This window comes from Fukomys damarensis, unplaced genomic scaffold (genome assembly GCF_012274545.1).
Source record: "Fukomys damarensis isolate Sample0158 unplaced genomic scaffold, DMR_v1.0_HiC HiC_scaffold_22, whole genome shotgun sequence".
NCBI lineage: Eukaryota > Metazoa > Chordata > Mammalia > Rodentia > Bathyergidae > Fukomys > Fukomys damarensis.
This window is the reverse complement of record NW_022900934.1, coordinates 894,248-908,781: the sequence shown is the minus strand read 5'-3', so window position 1 is coordinate 908,781 and position 14,534 is coordinate 894,248. Positions and strand designations below refer to the sequence as shown.

Sequence of the window (14,534 nt, the reverse complement as noted above, 5' to 3'; positions counted from 1 at the left end):
CCCGACGCTGCCTGACGCCTAGGCTCCTCGACGATGCCCCGCGCCCCCAGGACCTGGCCGCTTCCGCCGCCCTTCGCCAGTGCCCCCGCGAGCACCAGGCTCTTTCGCTTCTCGTTCTTGCCGTCCCTCTCGGGGTCGGTTGGAGTCGCCCATTAGTTCGTCTTCCCCATCAGCCTCTTCCAGAGTTCTTGCGGACACAGACGCGGCCTGCCTCAGCCCCACTAGATCCCGGGGGAGTCTCACCGGCTTCCAACCCTCGGAAGAAAAGAATCTGCCCAGAGTCTCGCTAGTCTCAGCTTGCTTTCTCGTTTTCCTTTCTCCCTTTGACGTGGCTGATTGTTTTGGGAAAGGAAGGGAAAGACATAGAGACGAGGCTCTTGATACTTTTTTCAGTTTAGTTGTGTTTAGAGCTATGCGCCTTGTCTGCCCTGTGAAACAACTCCAAGCTACCAATTCTAGTAATTCTGCTTATTTATCTTAGGTCTCATATTCCTGCCATGCCCTGTTAATGATGGCAGCAGAGTGGGATCCTAACTGTGGTCCAGAGGATAAGGTAGCTGTTAGGTTTGCTTTGGCATCCGTTTCTGGGACAGTATCATCCCTTTCAAAGTCACGCAAAAATATCTATTCTTTAGGACGAGGAAAGGTTGTTCCTAGTCGTGGGTTCTTTGAGTGCCTTGGACAGTTCTGAGGAAGACTACGTGTTATATAGCCCTAGGACTAAGCAATGTCCTGAAATGTCCCTTTTGATCTCAGAGGTTGAGAAGGTCCCAATTTGACCTAGCAGTTTTTTGTTTGTTTGTTGGTTGGTACTGGGGATCAAACTTGGGTCCTTGTGCTTGCAAAGCGGGTGGCGGCGGAACCGCTGAGCTAAATCCCTTGCCCTAGAACGTCCCAATTTGAAAACCAAATGTTACGTAGTCTGACAAGTGGCTTTTTGAACTTAGTAAAAGTGAATTAATGTGGTTCATCCTATTTATGCTCCTGAGATTAGGAGGCGTTTGTTTTCATGTTATGAAACTTAACATTTCATGTAACTAAAGGCATTTAGACACCCAAGATTAGTCACACAGGAGAGTTCATGTAGCTCTAAACCAAGTCATTTACTTTTTGCACTTTTTCCTCTCACCAGTAATTCTGTGGATATTTCACACACTTAGAAAATTCAGAGCACTTTCACCATGTCTTGACTTATTTGACCAAGTTGTGAATACCTGAATGTCATGGAGCTGTCCTGCTGAGTGAGAGACCTGCTCTGGTCTCTGCCTGCTGTCCCCCTACATCAGAGTCTCATAGGCCCTCAGGTGGCTGCTATGAAAAGAATGTGTTTAGACCCACCATGGTATCTCTGTGCCTGCGTTTATCCCATGTTCAACTTCAGTGCTGTGTATAAGTAGACACTTAGTGTGATTATAGCATTTCGCCTGAGTGAGTCAACCTAGGTCTGACTCCTGCACGCAGGAATAAGCATTCAGGTATCTGTGGTTTCAGGGCACTGTCCTGGCACAAAGAATTATGGAGCAGAAGGATGAACTTTCGATTTTGTTTCACTGAAGTATGGAAAACAAGTATTTACTAATTTAAGATAGCTTAAAAATGGACCCTAGTGACTGTGAAGAGGCAGGGACTTACAGAAGGTTTTGTGTTTGAAGAATCAGCATTCCCCTCGGTGAGTAACTTATTTTTGCTGTCTTAAGATTTGAAATGGGACAGGGATTTTACTCAGTGGCATTGTGTTTGCCTTGCAAGTGCAAGGTCCTGAGTTTGATCCCTGGTACAAAAAAAAAAAAAAAAAAAAAAAAAATTAAAAATGGCCAGGCATAGTGGCACATGTCTGTAATCATGGCATTCTGGGAGGTGGAGACAGGAAGATCACAAGTTCGAGCCCAGCTTAAGCAACTTAGTAAGTTAGTGAGAACCTGCCTCAAAATTAAAACTAAGGATAGAGGGTGTAGCTCAGTGAAAAGGCCTTGGGCTCAATTTCCAGTACTGCAATAATAGTAATAATACAGAAAACAGGGTTTTCTGAAATTTTTTCAAGTTGCACTTCACAGTAAGCCCCACCTGATTGTGAATGGAAAAGCCAATCTAAGTAATTGTCTTCAGTACAGCAGCGAAGTAGCAAGGAAACAACACTGAAAGTAGCATCGCAGCTATATGTAGCTTCCATCTCTGACAGAGTGCTTGTGTGTTTTCCATGCGTGTGCTGCTCTGTGAATTGGAGGGAGCAGCACATATGTCCATTTGGGAGGTGGATGCGTTCTGGAGAGGTGACACCCTCAGCCAGGGATTGGCAGGGCAGCAGTGACCTGAGGTCCAGGACCTGCCTGCACCCCAGGCCCATGGGTGCTGGCCCTTGTATAACTCGTGAAATTAAATTATGTCTGACGCTGCTGTTGGTACTAACCTCTTTCTCTAGCTTTGATTTTCCTGGTTGTGAATTAAATGGGTCATCTGTTAAAGTTGATCATTTCTAAAACTACAGGTTCTGTAAAGAAATGAATAGCTCTTCTCTTCAGCTTGAGCCTCGTTGCTGCTGCCCCCACCAGTGTTCCTGGGACCTGGTGGTCTGTGGGCCACTGTCTTTGTCCTGCTGTGACCTCATTATCTCTTATTTCCAGACCTCAGGGTGGCCCCACTGGGAACCTACCTGCAGACCCTTCAGCAGGCTGGCCTTTTCATACCATCAGTCAGGGACACCTCCTTGCCCTACCTCATAAGCTGGGGTCCCTAGGGACCTGGGCTCCCTGTCATATTTCCCTCTCAGCTGGAATCACATTTAACAACCAATTTGTGCGTGTTTTGTAAAGACCACATCTTGCTAGGAGGTTCACCATTAAAAGAGAACTTTTTTTTTTTTGGTATTGGGGATCGAACTCAGAACCTTGCACTTACAAGGCAGGCATGGTGCTGCTGAGCTCCATCCCCGGCCCAAGGGACTTTTCGTATACCATGGAATCTTGGTGGTACTCAGTACTTAAGGAGAATGGATGCCATGAGTTTTTTCTTGGTATTCCTAAGCACTGCCCTGTTATGGCCTGGGAGCATCACAGAGGGTGGAGAGGAGGAGGTGCTACTTACAGGAGGCAGCATTACACGGTGCCTTCCAAGGGACTCCTCTGGAAGTTCTGAGTTACCACTCTTAGTGTTTTCGAACTGTCCATTTATTTACTTGTAAAATAATCCATTTGTAAGCTTAAGAGTTTGTTTTCCTCTTGTTCAGCATTATGGCCAGCCCAAGGACCAGGAAAGTACTTAAAGAAGTCAGAGTGCAGGATGAGAACAATGTGAGTATACACTTGGGGCGTGTTTTGTGTAGGCCTGGGGACCCCCCACCCCCACCAAGCTGGTCCATGGAACTGACCAGTCACGGGCAGCAGCCTGCTGCTCTGGCGCTCACTGATGCAGCCGTAGGGAGCAGTTCCTACTGAGGTGCTCAGGTCACACTGAGAATGATCTGCTTCATCCTTCTTGAGAATGCTTTATAACTGGGGGCTGTTCCTCCATACCAGTTTCCAGGCTTCACCCAGACCCCACTTCCCTTTGGCCGCCCAAGAAGCCCTGTTGTGCTTCCTGGTGCTGGCTCTCTCAGGGCTTGCATGTGCTGTTTGCCCTTCCTCTGCACCCTTCTGGAGACACCTTTTGGGTCTTTGGGGTCAGGCTCTGCCCTGAGGCACCTGATGAGTTGCATGGGGTCCGTTTTGCAGGTTTGTTTTGAGTGTGGTGCATTCAACCCTCAGTGGGTCAGCGTGACTTATGGCATCTGGATCTGCCTGGAGTGCTCTGGGAAACACCGTGGGCTTGGGGTGCATCTCAGGTCAGTGTCCTGCTGCTGAGTCCTCGTGGATCCCACATCTAACCCAGCTCTATGTCACAGTGGGCACCTGCCACCCAAAGTGCTGTCTGACCACCCTGCTGGGTAGCTCCCACTCTGCCACTGTGGCCAGGCTTGTCAGCTGCTGGCTACCCAGCCTCCTTTAGCCTCTTTTTGGCTTCTGTCTTACCGCAAGAAACAGCGGTATCTAGTTCACAACCCACCCATGGCAGGGAGGCTGCTGCATCTGCCTGGGACTTGGTAACCAGATTTCTTCTCTGTTTTTTAGCTTTGTGCGCTCTGTTACAATGGACAAGTGGAAGGACATCGAGCTTGAGAAGATGAAGGCTGGTGGGAATGCTAAGTTCCGAGAGTTCCTGGAGTCACAGGAGGATTATGATCCATGCTGGTCCCTGCAGGACAAGTACAATAGCAAAGCCGCAGCACTCTTTAGGGATAAGGTAAAGACAGGCGTGGAGTGCTTTCTGTGGTGTCCCGGCTGTGCCACCTATTCACGGTGGCTAGAATGTAGCTTCATTGGCTCTGAGGGTTAAGTTTCTTCTGTCAGTTGAGACTTAACCTGTTGAGGCTATGCACAGTTAAGGTATAAACAAAGACATGTGACCCTTGCCTCATCCAGAGCAAGCTCTTCCTGCCTGAAGAGGAACCACATGCCCCATAATTAACTGGAGAAAGGGAACTGTAATTATAATGCCTCTCGTATATTTTGGCTGCAGTGCCTCTGAGAAATTGGGAAGCCTGTTGTTTTGGGGCCAAATAAATGCATATGTGTGCATTTGACGTTTGAGCTACACTGATTTGGAGCTTACCCACACAGCCACCCCTCACAGTTGCCATGAGGCAAGGCCTCAGCGCCTACAGTTGGTACATAAACCTGCAATGCAGCTGCTGAGGCCCAGGGGCTATGCTGGTGGTGGTGCTGGCACGTGCGTTGTGTGCCTGAGGAGACAGCATGTGCACTCCTACTTCTCCTGTCCCCTTGTCAGGTGGCCACTCTGGCTGAAGGCAGAGAATGGTCTCTGGAGTCATCACCTGCACAGAACTGGACTCCACCTCAACCCAAGATCCTGGCGTCTGCTGCCCACCGGTAGTTACCTCTGCTGGTCAGGCCTTAGCACTGTTCTTGGCTGACCCTGAGCTTAGCTGTAGCTCAGGACCCCTACAGAAGCTTGTTGCCTCCACTGTCATGAAAACTTTTCCAGCTGAGAGCTATACCCAAAGTCACCTTTAAAAGTTGCTGAAACAGACAGGTGTTTAGAGAACGTTTCTCCCCCTGCCCAGGCTGGCTTGGCACGTCTCCTTCCAGGTGTGTCATGAGCCATAGGAATGGTAACAGGCTGGGGATGTGGATAGCTGCCCATCATCCTGCAGTCCCCGCAGTGGATGCATCGCTGGTCCCACTGTAGGAACTGTCCGATGTGGGGGCTCACCATGTACCCTGGATGCCAGCATCCTCCCCAGCATGACCGTGTCTTCTTGCGGGACCTGTCACGAGGCCCTGGCACTGCTGGTGGTCAGCTTGTTTCCTGACTCGGGGCCCTCCCTGCTTTTCCCAGCCTGTGTGTAGCACACTGTCTGCTGCTTTTCAGAGCTGTGAGGCTGGCCTCACTGTGATTTCAGCAGCTGGGCCTCAGCATCCTGTGGGGCAGAGCTGAGCCCTGCCTGACAGTGATGCCTTCCAGGTTAATGGGAAGGGCCCTTGCCCTCAGACACGTGATTCCAGTAGGCATTTCTGGGGCCTCCTTCTGGGCTGTAAGCTCTCTGCCTCCTGCCCTTTGTCTCTCCATTTCAGACCCTCTGGCCAGACACAGAATGTGACTGCCTCTGCCGACAAGGCTTTCGAAGACTGGCTGAATGACGACCTTGGCTCCTATCAAGGGTAAGGCCTAGGAAGCAGGCAGCACTGCAGGTGTGTGCAGCATCTTGGGCAGGCCACCCTGAAGGGTTAGTCGGCTGGGATAGGACTGCTTCCTTCTGGGTGGCTGGGCCCACCCTTTCTGGACAGAGTCTGGGTGGTATGAGCAGAGCACCATGTGGCAGGCCCTGGTCAGCCAGGGTTTGAATTGGGAGTCTTAAATGTAGAGGAAACGTAATACTTAGAGAAAAAAATTAAATATTTTCTTCCTGTAATATACCTGGTCCATGAATGAATTTTTATCCCTAAAGACATCAGATTAAATTATTTCAGTGTTTCTTCCAGAAACCCTGGTTGTAAAGTTTTGGGTCTTTCTGGGGCCCCCCAGGTAGTGTGGCAGGAGGGACCTTTTCACGTGCAGGCCCCTAACTTGTGTACAAGTTGCTGTCAGGAGCAGCACGTGCTGTGTGGGGCTGGCATGTCTGGGAGGTGGGAGGCCAGGGCCTGGGCCGTTCGGGACTGGAGAATTCAGGCCAGTGGCTTCTGCCTGCCTGTCCTTTCAGGGCCCAGGAGAATCGCTACGTGGGGTTTGGGAACACGGTGCCACCTCAGAAGAGAGAAGACGACTTCCTTAACAATGCCATGTCATCCCTGTACTCGGTAGGACTCCAGGCCCTGCACAGTGATGCCTGCAGCAGATAAGCTGAAGGGGCTGCCCAGTGCTGGGCAGCGTGGACAGCCCGCTGTGCCCTGCCCTAGTGGGTCTGGTTGGAGGCCCCTCTCCCTTATCCTCTATGGAATTTCCTTTAAAAAATACGGTTTAAATTATTTAGATCCCAAATATATTACAAAATACCTATTCTGAATGTAGCAAGGTCCATTCCTTCGAAGAGCTGACAGTCTCCTGTGGAGCCTAGTAGCACTGCAGGCCACGGGCCCAGCCTCCCCGGGTACCTGTGTTACGTGGCTGACCCAGGAGGGAGGCTCGGGTGCAGAAGCAGGGCTCAGAAGCTTAATAGGCACTGGTGGAAGTGGCAGCTTGTGGGGTCTGGCTGTTCTCATGCCCACTCCATGTCTTGGGGCACCTGGAAATTCAAGGGTGGATGTTCAGGGTGTGACATCTCGAGCCAGCTGTTGACTAGAGTAATACATTTTGTCAACTATTCTTTTTTTTTCTCCCTTTTATATAATTTTTTAAAGCAAACTTACATCAAAATTTCCTTTTATTGCAACTCAGATTTTTAAACATTTTTGTTTTAGTACGTGTTTGTAGTATAAAATGATTACATTTATTATGGGGAGCTGGTCCATGGATATAACACATTTTAATTCCTTTGTCATCCCCTACCCCTCCAGTCTGTCCCCGATCCTTCCAGCTCCTGGTTTCTTTCCCATTTGCAAAAGCTGTTTCCAATGTTTTCTTCCGTTTTTTTTTCTATCCCCTTTCCCTCTCTTCCCTCCCTCCATCTCCTGTTTCCTTTCCCATTTGAAAAAGATCTCCCTCCCCTTATCTGTCTTTTATTTTATTCTGTATTTATAGTTTGGGTTTCTCATATGAGAGAAGCCATTTTTTTAAACCGTCTTTTTTTTCCTGCCTTTCGCTGTGGCACATGCCCATAATCTCAGCTCCTTGTGAGGCTGAAGCAAGAGGATTGCAAGTTTGAGGCCAACTTGAGCAATTTATCAAGACCCTGTCTTTAAAAAAAGGGTTAAAAGTGTTTTTAAAATCATGTGCTGGGTGTGGTGGTGCACACCTGTCATCCCAGCACACAGGACGCTGAGGCAGCTCCATAGTTCAAGGCCAGCCTGAACTGCATAGTGAGACCCTGCCTGAAAAAACAAAACATTAAAAAGGGTTTGAGTCCACTGGGATTTTAGCTTTAGTGGAAGAATGCCAGGGCTCGGTCCCCAGTTCCACTAAATCCAAATCAGTTTCCTTTGGAAGGCATAGGAAAAAACAACCTTGAGCTCACATGCAGGCTGTGACCCTGTGAGCCCACTGTCTGCTCTTCTGGGAGGTGGGGGAGGTGGCAGAGGGAACGGGCTAGACCTCAGCACACAGCCTGGGCACCCAGAGCCCTCCCTGTGATGTGGCTAGTTCCCCTTGTGATCCCGGGTCCCCGCACATGCTGAGCCCTACAGCTGTCAAGGTAAGGGTGACGAGCAGGTGATTCCAGGCACCCCACTCCCTCACTAGTGGCAGGAGCTGCAGAGCTGAGTGAGGTGCTCTCTGTGGAACCCTCTGGCTGCTAAGGTGGGCAAGCATAGTATGGGCATAGCCAGACGTGGTTCCTCTGTTGCCTCCCCAGGGCTGGAGCAGTTTTACCACTGGAGCAAGCAAGTTTGCCTCTGCAGCTAAGGAAGGTGTAAGTAACCTCGTGAGGCGTGCTGGCTGCTGCTGGCTTGGGCTGTGGAAGACGGAGGTACTAAGGGGTCCCAGGGGCTCTCACTTCCCCAGCAGAGGCCTTGGCCACCACAGGATGACCCAGGAGTTCTTGTTGTGGCCCCAGTGTTTCTGTCAGGGATGACCACCCTGCAGAAGTAGAACCTGCCCCTCTGTGGGGGACAGACTTGACCCAATTGATCCCCAAACCTCTGACCTCACCGTTGAGTAAGCTGTGGGTACCTCTGGGTCTTTAGAATACTGTTGGGTAGGCTGTGTTTTCTTTCTGGCCTTTGCTTGAAATGAAGGAAGGACTTGGAGATTGTATTGGGACAGATGATGGTGTACAGGAAAAGTGTCTGCCCCCAGCAGTGATCTGACAAGCACTGGAGGGGAAGAAGCAGGCTTCAACCAACATAGTACCAGACAAGGAGCTGGCCCTGGCTGGGCCATGCGGCCGTGTTGCTGAGAGGAGCAGGGACAGAGGTGTCTTGGTCCAGTGACCCAAAGCCAGCTGGAAGCCCTGGATTGACTCTTACTGCTTTGCCACATACTGCAGTGGTGACCTGCTGGAGCTGCTGTTTTCTCCTTTGTACAAGGGCTGAGGCACTGGGATGTCCCCGGGTACCTGTCACCAGGCCTTTGTCCTTAAGTGCGGGTGTTAGCAAGTGTTGTGCCGGGCAGCAGTGTGCCTGCATTTGCTAGGCACTGAACTGCCACCCACACCAGGGTAGAGCAGGGCCAGGGTGGTGGGAAGGCCCACTGAAGACCGCGCTGGGGTGGCAGAGAGGCCCAGCACCCAGACCAGAGGGTGGAGCCGGCTCTGATTTCCCTCAGCCTTGGTGTGGCTCAGGCGTGCCCCGTACCCCCAGCAGTGCCTGAGCTGGCATTTATGCTAAACCAGGTCTTGCCACAGCTGTCTGGGCACCTTGGCACTGTTGTCAGGCTAGCACTGTCAGTATGGGTGGCCATCGGGAGAGCATCCCAGCTCTGCAGAAATGGAGCCTAGTGGTCAGCATTAAGACTGTTGAGTAAAATGCTTTGTTTTTCCTTTTAGGCTACAAAGTTTGGATCCCAAGCGAGTCAAAAGGTAAAAAAGAGAAGCATTTTCCTCACTCTGGTACCAGGGTTTAACACAGGGCTTTCACACTGAGCTGTATCCCCAGTGTGAATAGTTTTTTAAATTTAAGGCAGAATCTTAAGTTGCCCAGGCTGGGCTTGCACTTGTCATCCAGCTGCCTCAGCCTCCCAGAGTGCTGGAGTTACAGGTGTGCAACAACATGCCCAGCAGGAGAGAAGCTTTTGCCTGATGTGTTTTAAAACCCTTGTGCGTCTGTGCTGTCACATGGAGTGTTGGGAGCTCCCCAGGCCATTTTCTGGGGACCTGTAGGTCCCCGTGCAGAGGGCCAAGGCGCCTGTGTTCACGTGTCTACCTGGCCACCGTAGTGCCCAGCAGGAGGCTGCCCCTGGGTAGGGCCTCCCTGTTCTCTGGCAGCCAGTATAGGCTGAGGCTGCAGTGCAGCTGGCCAGGCTTGGGACAGAGCTGGACTGTCTGGTGCACAGCCGCCTGGCCTCAGGCTGCATCCACAGGAGGTGGACCGCGGCTTTGCAGGAAGGTGGGGGCTCGTTCTTTTGGATGCTGTAACAGTCTACAGTCTTGATGCTGCTTTTTTCCTCAAAAGCTGGTGTGCCCCCAGCATCACCATGAGGTGCACAGGACTCCGGTCAGGGTTGTGCCCACCATGCCGTGGTGGGTCTTTAGGGTCTGCCCTCATGCCCTGAGCAAGGAAGGGCAGCTCCCATGCGGCCCCTTCGCCCTGCAGGGCAGCACCACTTCCCAGGGGGCCCTCACGCCTCTGAGGGCTTTTCTCGCCCTGTGCACCTCTACGGCCCACTCTGGGGACCCTTCCCTGGTTGGTCCCGGAGCCCTGGCAGGCCCAGGTCACACTCACAGTCCTGGAACTAAGTAAGTTTGGAGCAGGCCACCTGCAGGTCTGGTGACGCTCATCTGTGACGCCATCAGCAAGGGTTCAGCCAAAGGGTGCGTGCAGGTGTTTCCTGGGTGTTGCTAAATCCTGCTCCTACCACCTTGCTCTCTCTCTGCTAACCCTCCATGCTGTCTGGGTCAAGTTTTGGGGTTACAAGCAGCAGCCAGAGCCGGTAAAGCCCCGAGTCTGCTGGTGCATGCTGCCCGCATCTGCTGAGCACGTGCTTCCCTCCATCCTGCCCCGTCTGCCTGCCGTCTGCCTGCAGCTCCTCCTGAGACCAGAGCCACGGGCCAGGCTAGGTGGAATCCTAGGAAATGGGTGCCTGGCAGGGTTCCGATTTTATGGTTTAATTACCTCAAAGCAGCAACCCAGGAGAATTTCACCCTGCTGGGGACTGTCCTTCCTGCATTACAGAATCCTTCCCCTGACGGTCTTTCCCTCTGCTTTTCCTTTCCTTGAGAACACGCTGCATCCCAGGTGCCTTGAGGCCTTGTGGTTGTGCCTACCCCGTGGTGCACCAGAAGAGGCTGGGTCTTCTCTGCCCTCTGCCCAGGCCTCTGTGCCCCTGTCCTCCAGGTGGGACTCTGCCTGTTCCACCAAGGAGAGAGAGGCACCTGCAGCCACGAGGGGTCGCTGTTGACCCTGCTGTCCTCTTGGGCCTGTCTGAGCCAGCGGGTTCCGAGGCCAAGCTGGAGGTTGGGCTGTGGAGCAGCTGCCTTCAGGCCGCAGGCCCTTCCTCGTGAGGACCTCCCACTTCCTCCTGTCGTCTGTTTCCCTCCTGTGACCCCATGACCCACTTCCTGTGTGCACCACATCCTGCTGCCTTCCCATTATGGCAAATCTTGTGCTGGCCCTGCTGACCATGTCCTGTGGTGAACATTGCTGCCCCAGGCCTCACATAGCGTCCCTTCCCACAGGCTTCAGAGTTGGGCCACAGCCTGAACGAGAATGTCCTCAAGCCTGCGCAGGAGAAGGTATGGGCAGCACCAGCAGCTGAGAGGCATTGTGTCCCCCAGGCCCCTGGTTTCTGGGGAGCAGACATGTGCCAGGGGCTTTGTACGACTCCGCCCTGTGTCAGCAAGACCCAGCTCCGCCCTGCCTCCTGGCCAGGGCAGCTGCTGTGTCCTTGCCGTGTCCCACCGGCTCTCCCTGCTGCCCCTTCCCCCTACCGCATGCCCAGCAGTCTGTCCTCAGGCAGATTTGGGGTGCCCCCTTCACAGGAGGCAGCTGAGCCAGCCAGGGAGCCTGACCCAGGCAGGAGACACCTCTGAGGAGCTCAGGGTCCGATAGCAGTGAGGTCCCGCAGTGCCAGAATCACCACTGAGATCACAGATCATCATCATTATTTGTGGCACTGGAAACAGAACCCAGGGCCTTCACATTGAGCTACATCCCCAGCCCTTTTTTTTTACATTTGAGTCAGGGTCTCACTAGGTTGCTAAGTTGCCCAGGCTGGACTCAGACTCAATATCCTCCTGCCTCAACTTCCCAGAGTGCTGGGATTACAGGCGTGTGCTACGAGGCCTGGCTCACTAGATCTTTTTGCGGATTTAATGTGACAGGCACCTCCCTGGCGGTTGTTTTAGCAGATTTCACTTTTGAGGTCTCTGTTCTCTGAAGCTTTAAAACCCTAACAGTGCCCTTTCAATCTGCACAGGTGAAGGAGGGAAGGATTTTTGAGGATGTGTCCAGTGGGGTCTCTCAGTTGGCATCCAAGGTAGGGCAGGTTCTGCCTGCCGTGCGGGTGCAGCCAGAGCCAGTCTCCATATTCCAGCCCTGTGGCTGGGCACTGACTGCAGAAGGTGCCCAGGGAGCTTGTGTCTCACGGGCCTTGGCCAGTGTGACAGTGGCCGCTGTCCAGGGGGCCAAGGGCTTGAGGAATATGCAAACAGCTTGGCTGCGGGGAAGTGTCAGCCACTAACCTGTCGCTCCTCCTTCCTCTGCTTGCTCGCTGCCTTTGGGGCTCCTCGAGGTAAGTGCTGTGCTGGTCTCTGGGCAGAGCCTGTTTGGGTTGGTGCAGTGTCCTGGGAGGGCTAGCCCGTTGGGGACCTTCTGTCCACATGATGACAAGGCTGTGCCGCATTTCCTGATGGTCTGAGACCACCACTCGGCCTCGTATTCTCTAGGCAGCCTTGTCCCCACTGGGGCAGCAGATAATCGTTCAGGGTGAACCCTGAGGAAAGAGGGGCAACCGTTTCCAGGAAGCCAAGCAGCAGGGCGCCTTGCACATCGCGGAGCGCTGCTGTGGTACTGCTCTCTGCACCTGTGTCACTCTTAATGGCGGCCGGATCTCTGCAGGACCGTATGTCAGTGTTGGGTCAGAGCTGCTGTGCCTTGGTGAGGGGTATGGCCTAGCCTTTCTTATCTCCTTCCAGGTCCAGGGGGTCGGCAGTAAGGGATGGCGGGATGTCACCACCTTCTTCTCTGGGAAAGCAGACGAGCCATCAGACAGGTATGCATGTCCCCCAGGGCCCTGGGTCCCTCATGCTACCCTGTCCCCTCTTGTGGCTCCAGCGTGTCCCGCCTTTCCATGGGAGTCGTGCATGTTGGCCTCCCTGGTGTACCTGCTTCCCCTCCATGGGCCCCCACGGCCCCTGCTAATGGGCAGAAGGCCACACTGTCCCTCCCTCACATGCTGTTCGGTGACGATGGAGAGGGCCCGATGGCAGGAGACTGCCTGAGTCCTTGCTGGTGAGCCCTGTCGTGCCCTAGGCCCTCGACAGAGCCTCGCTGAGGCTGGGTTTCCCCTGCTACAGGGTGACAGAAGCACTTCCCGCGTGGTGGGGAGTGTGGTGCCAAGAGGGTGGCTGAGGAGCGCCTGGCAGGGCCGGGCACCTGTTCAGGTGCAAAGCATGATGAAGCTGCTGGGGGCAGTGGCCACGCTTTGGGGTGTGGGCTCCCAGGGGTGGGCTGGGCTCGTGGAATGGTGGTCTCCGTGCCCCTGACACTTGAGCATGCTGGATGGGCTGGATGTCCTGGGCACCGTGCCAGCGTGAGTGCGTTGTTCGTGACATCCCTTGCATCCCTCTCTGTAAAAAGGCCCGTCGAGGGCCAGAGCTACCAGAACAGTCGCGGGAACAACTTCCAGAACAACACCATAGACCAGAGCTTCTGGGAGACCTTTGGGAGCACTGAGCCCGCCAGGACCAAGTCTCCAAGCAGTGACAGCTGGACCTGCGCAGACGCCTCGACAGGGAGGAGGAGCTCGGACAGCTGGGACCTGTGGGGCTCGGGCTCCGCCTCCAACAACAAGAACAGCAACAGCGATGGCTGGGAGGGCTGGGAGGCCCCAGCCCCCAGCGGGGAGGCCAGGGCCAAGGCCCCCAAGAAGGCAGCACCGTCCACAGCAGTTGACGAGGGCTGGGACAACCAGAACTGGTAGGGCCCGCCGCGCCGGCCCAGCCCTGTGGGGCTGCTGTTTGCACTTTGCCCTCGTTGTTCCTCCTGTGTGACCCAAGCAAGAGAAGCAAAGTGACTGCAGTGCCAGGACAGCGCTCAGGCGGGACTCGAGGTGGCACCGCCTGCCAGCGCAGGGTCCCAGTGCAAGCAGCGCTTTCCCAGGCCACGTGGGGTGAACCGTACCTGGGCCCCAGAGTCCCCAGCAGCCTTCCGGACTCATCCGTTCTCAGGGCAGGACACCGCTGAGGGCAGAGGTCTGCTGCTGCAGGAGGTGGCCTGGCTCAGGGCTGGGCCCTTGGCCGTACCGGACGTCTGTCTTTGTTGAAATGTGTTTTTAACTAAAGAATCGGGCTAGTTTTTTCTTTTGAAAGAAAATGCCTGGAGTCTTAGAGACGGACTTGCTGGAAGCAGTACTGGAGCTTGCACTGCCGTCAGACCCTCTCCGGGGGCCTTCTCCGTGGCCTGTGCTGTGAAGCTCATCGTGACCTGGCCGTCTGGGTTGCCCTGTCCAGACCCCACGGGATGAGCCTCCACGGGAAGCCCACAGCCCCGTGGCTCTGGCTTCCTGATGCAGAGCTGGTCTCAGCACTCAAACTCTGCCCTGTCAGAGATGAAGACGCGGGGCAGAGTGGGCCGAGGACGGCCTTGCTGTGTCCGCCTCCTGGGCACCTCGGGACCCGGGGTAGCCTCCCCAGGGCTGCTGCCCCAGCCTGCAGTTGTACGTCAGGCCTGCGGTGGCCGGGCCTCCTTTCAGCCTGAGTGGTGGGAGCATCAGGTGCAGGCAGATCCGCACTGTGACCCTGTCCCCCACACCCACCTCATCTTCCCACACCTGACACTTGGGTCTCACCCCATGCGGAGCCCTGCGTTGGCCCCGTGAAGCACGTGCAGCTTGGGCTCCCCGGACTGTGGACACTGGTGTTCTGCAGATGCCACCGCCTGTGACACCAGCACCTTTGGCCTGACTGCCCCCCAGGATCCGATGTCAGTGCTGCTGCAGCATAGCCAGAGGGTGTGGTGGGACCCCCCCCCCTGCACCCACCCCTGTGTGCCCTCAGTGTGACCAGCAGTGCA

General features: G+C 54.2%; 1 protein-coding gene across 9 annotated transcripts; it reads left to right on the top strand.

Annotated features, from left to right (window-relative positions):
* Nucleotides 1-3,191: 3,191 nt before the first annotated feature.
* Nucleotides 3,192-14,534, top strand: Arfgap1 (ADP ribosylation factor GTPase activating protein 1). Of its 9 annotated transcripts, XM_010637992.2 has the most exons (13): nt 3,193-3,287; nt 3,708-3,817; nt 4,104-4,275; nt 4,822-4,922; nt 5,628-5,714; nt 6,254-6,350; nt 8,000-8,056; nt 9,131-9,163; nt 10,204-10,233; nt 10,979-11,035; nt 11,719-11,778; nt 12,437-12,513; nt 13,101-14,534. In XM_010637992.2, the coding sequence occupies exons 1-13, from the start codon at nt 3,228-3,230 to the stop codon at nt 13,441-13,443; spliced, it is 1,284 nt and encodes a 427-aa protein (XP_010636294.1). In that variant the 5' UTR covers nt 3,193-3,227; the 3' UTR covers nt 13,444-14,534. The 9 variants fall into 9 exon arrangements, with proteins under 9 accessions (XP_010636328.1, XP_010636294.1, XP_010636298.1 ...); XM_010637996.2 differs by lacking the exon at nt 10,204-10,233; XM_010638005.2 differs by lacking the exon at nt 11,719-11,778 and having other exon boundaries at nt 12,443-12,513.

Bases quoted from the DNA above. Each gene is read 5' to 3' on its own strand.
- Arfgap1 (XM_010637992.2), top strand. From the start codon at position 3,228: ATGGCCAGCCCAAGGACCAGGAAAGTACTTAAAGAAGTCAGAGTGCAG. The intron at 5,715-6,253 runs GTAAGGCCTAGG...CTGTCCTTTCAG, and splicing joins GACCTTGGCTCCTATCAAGG to GGCCCAGGAGAATCGCTACG. The intron at 9,164-10,203 runs GTAAAAAAGAGA...GTCTGGGTCAAG, and splicing joins GATCCCAAGCGAGTCAAAAG to TTTTGGGGTTACAAGCAGCA.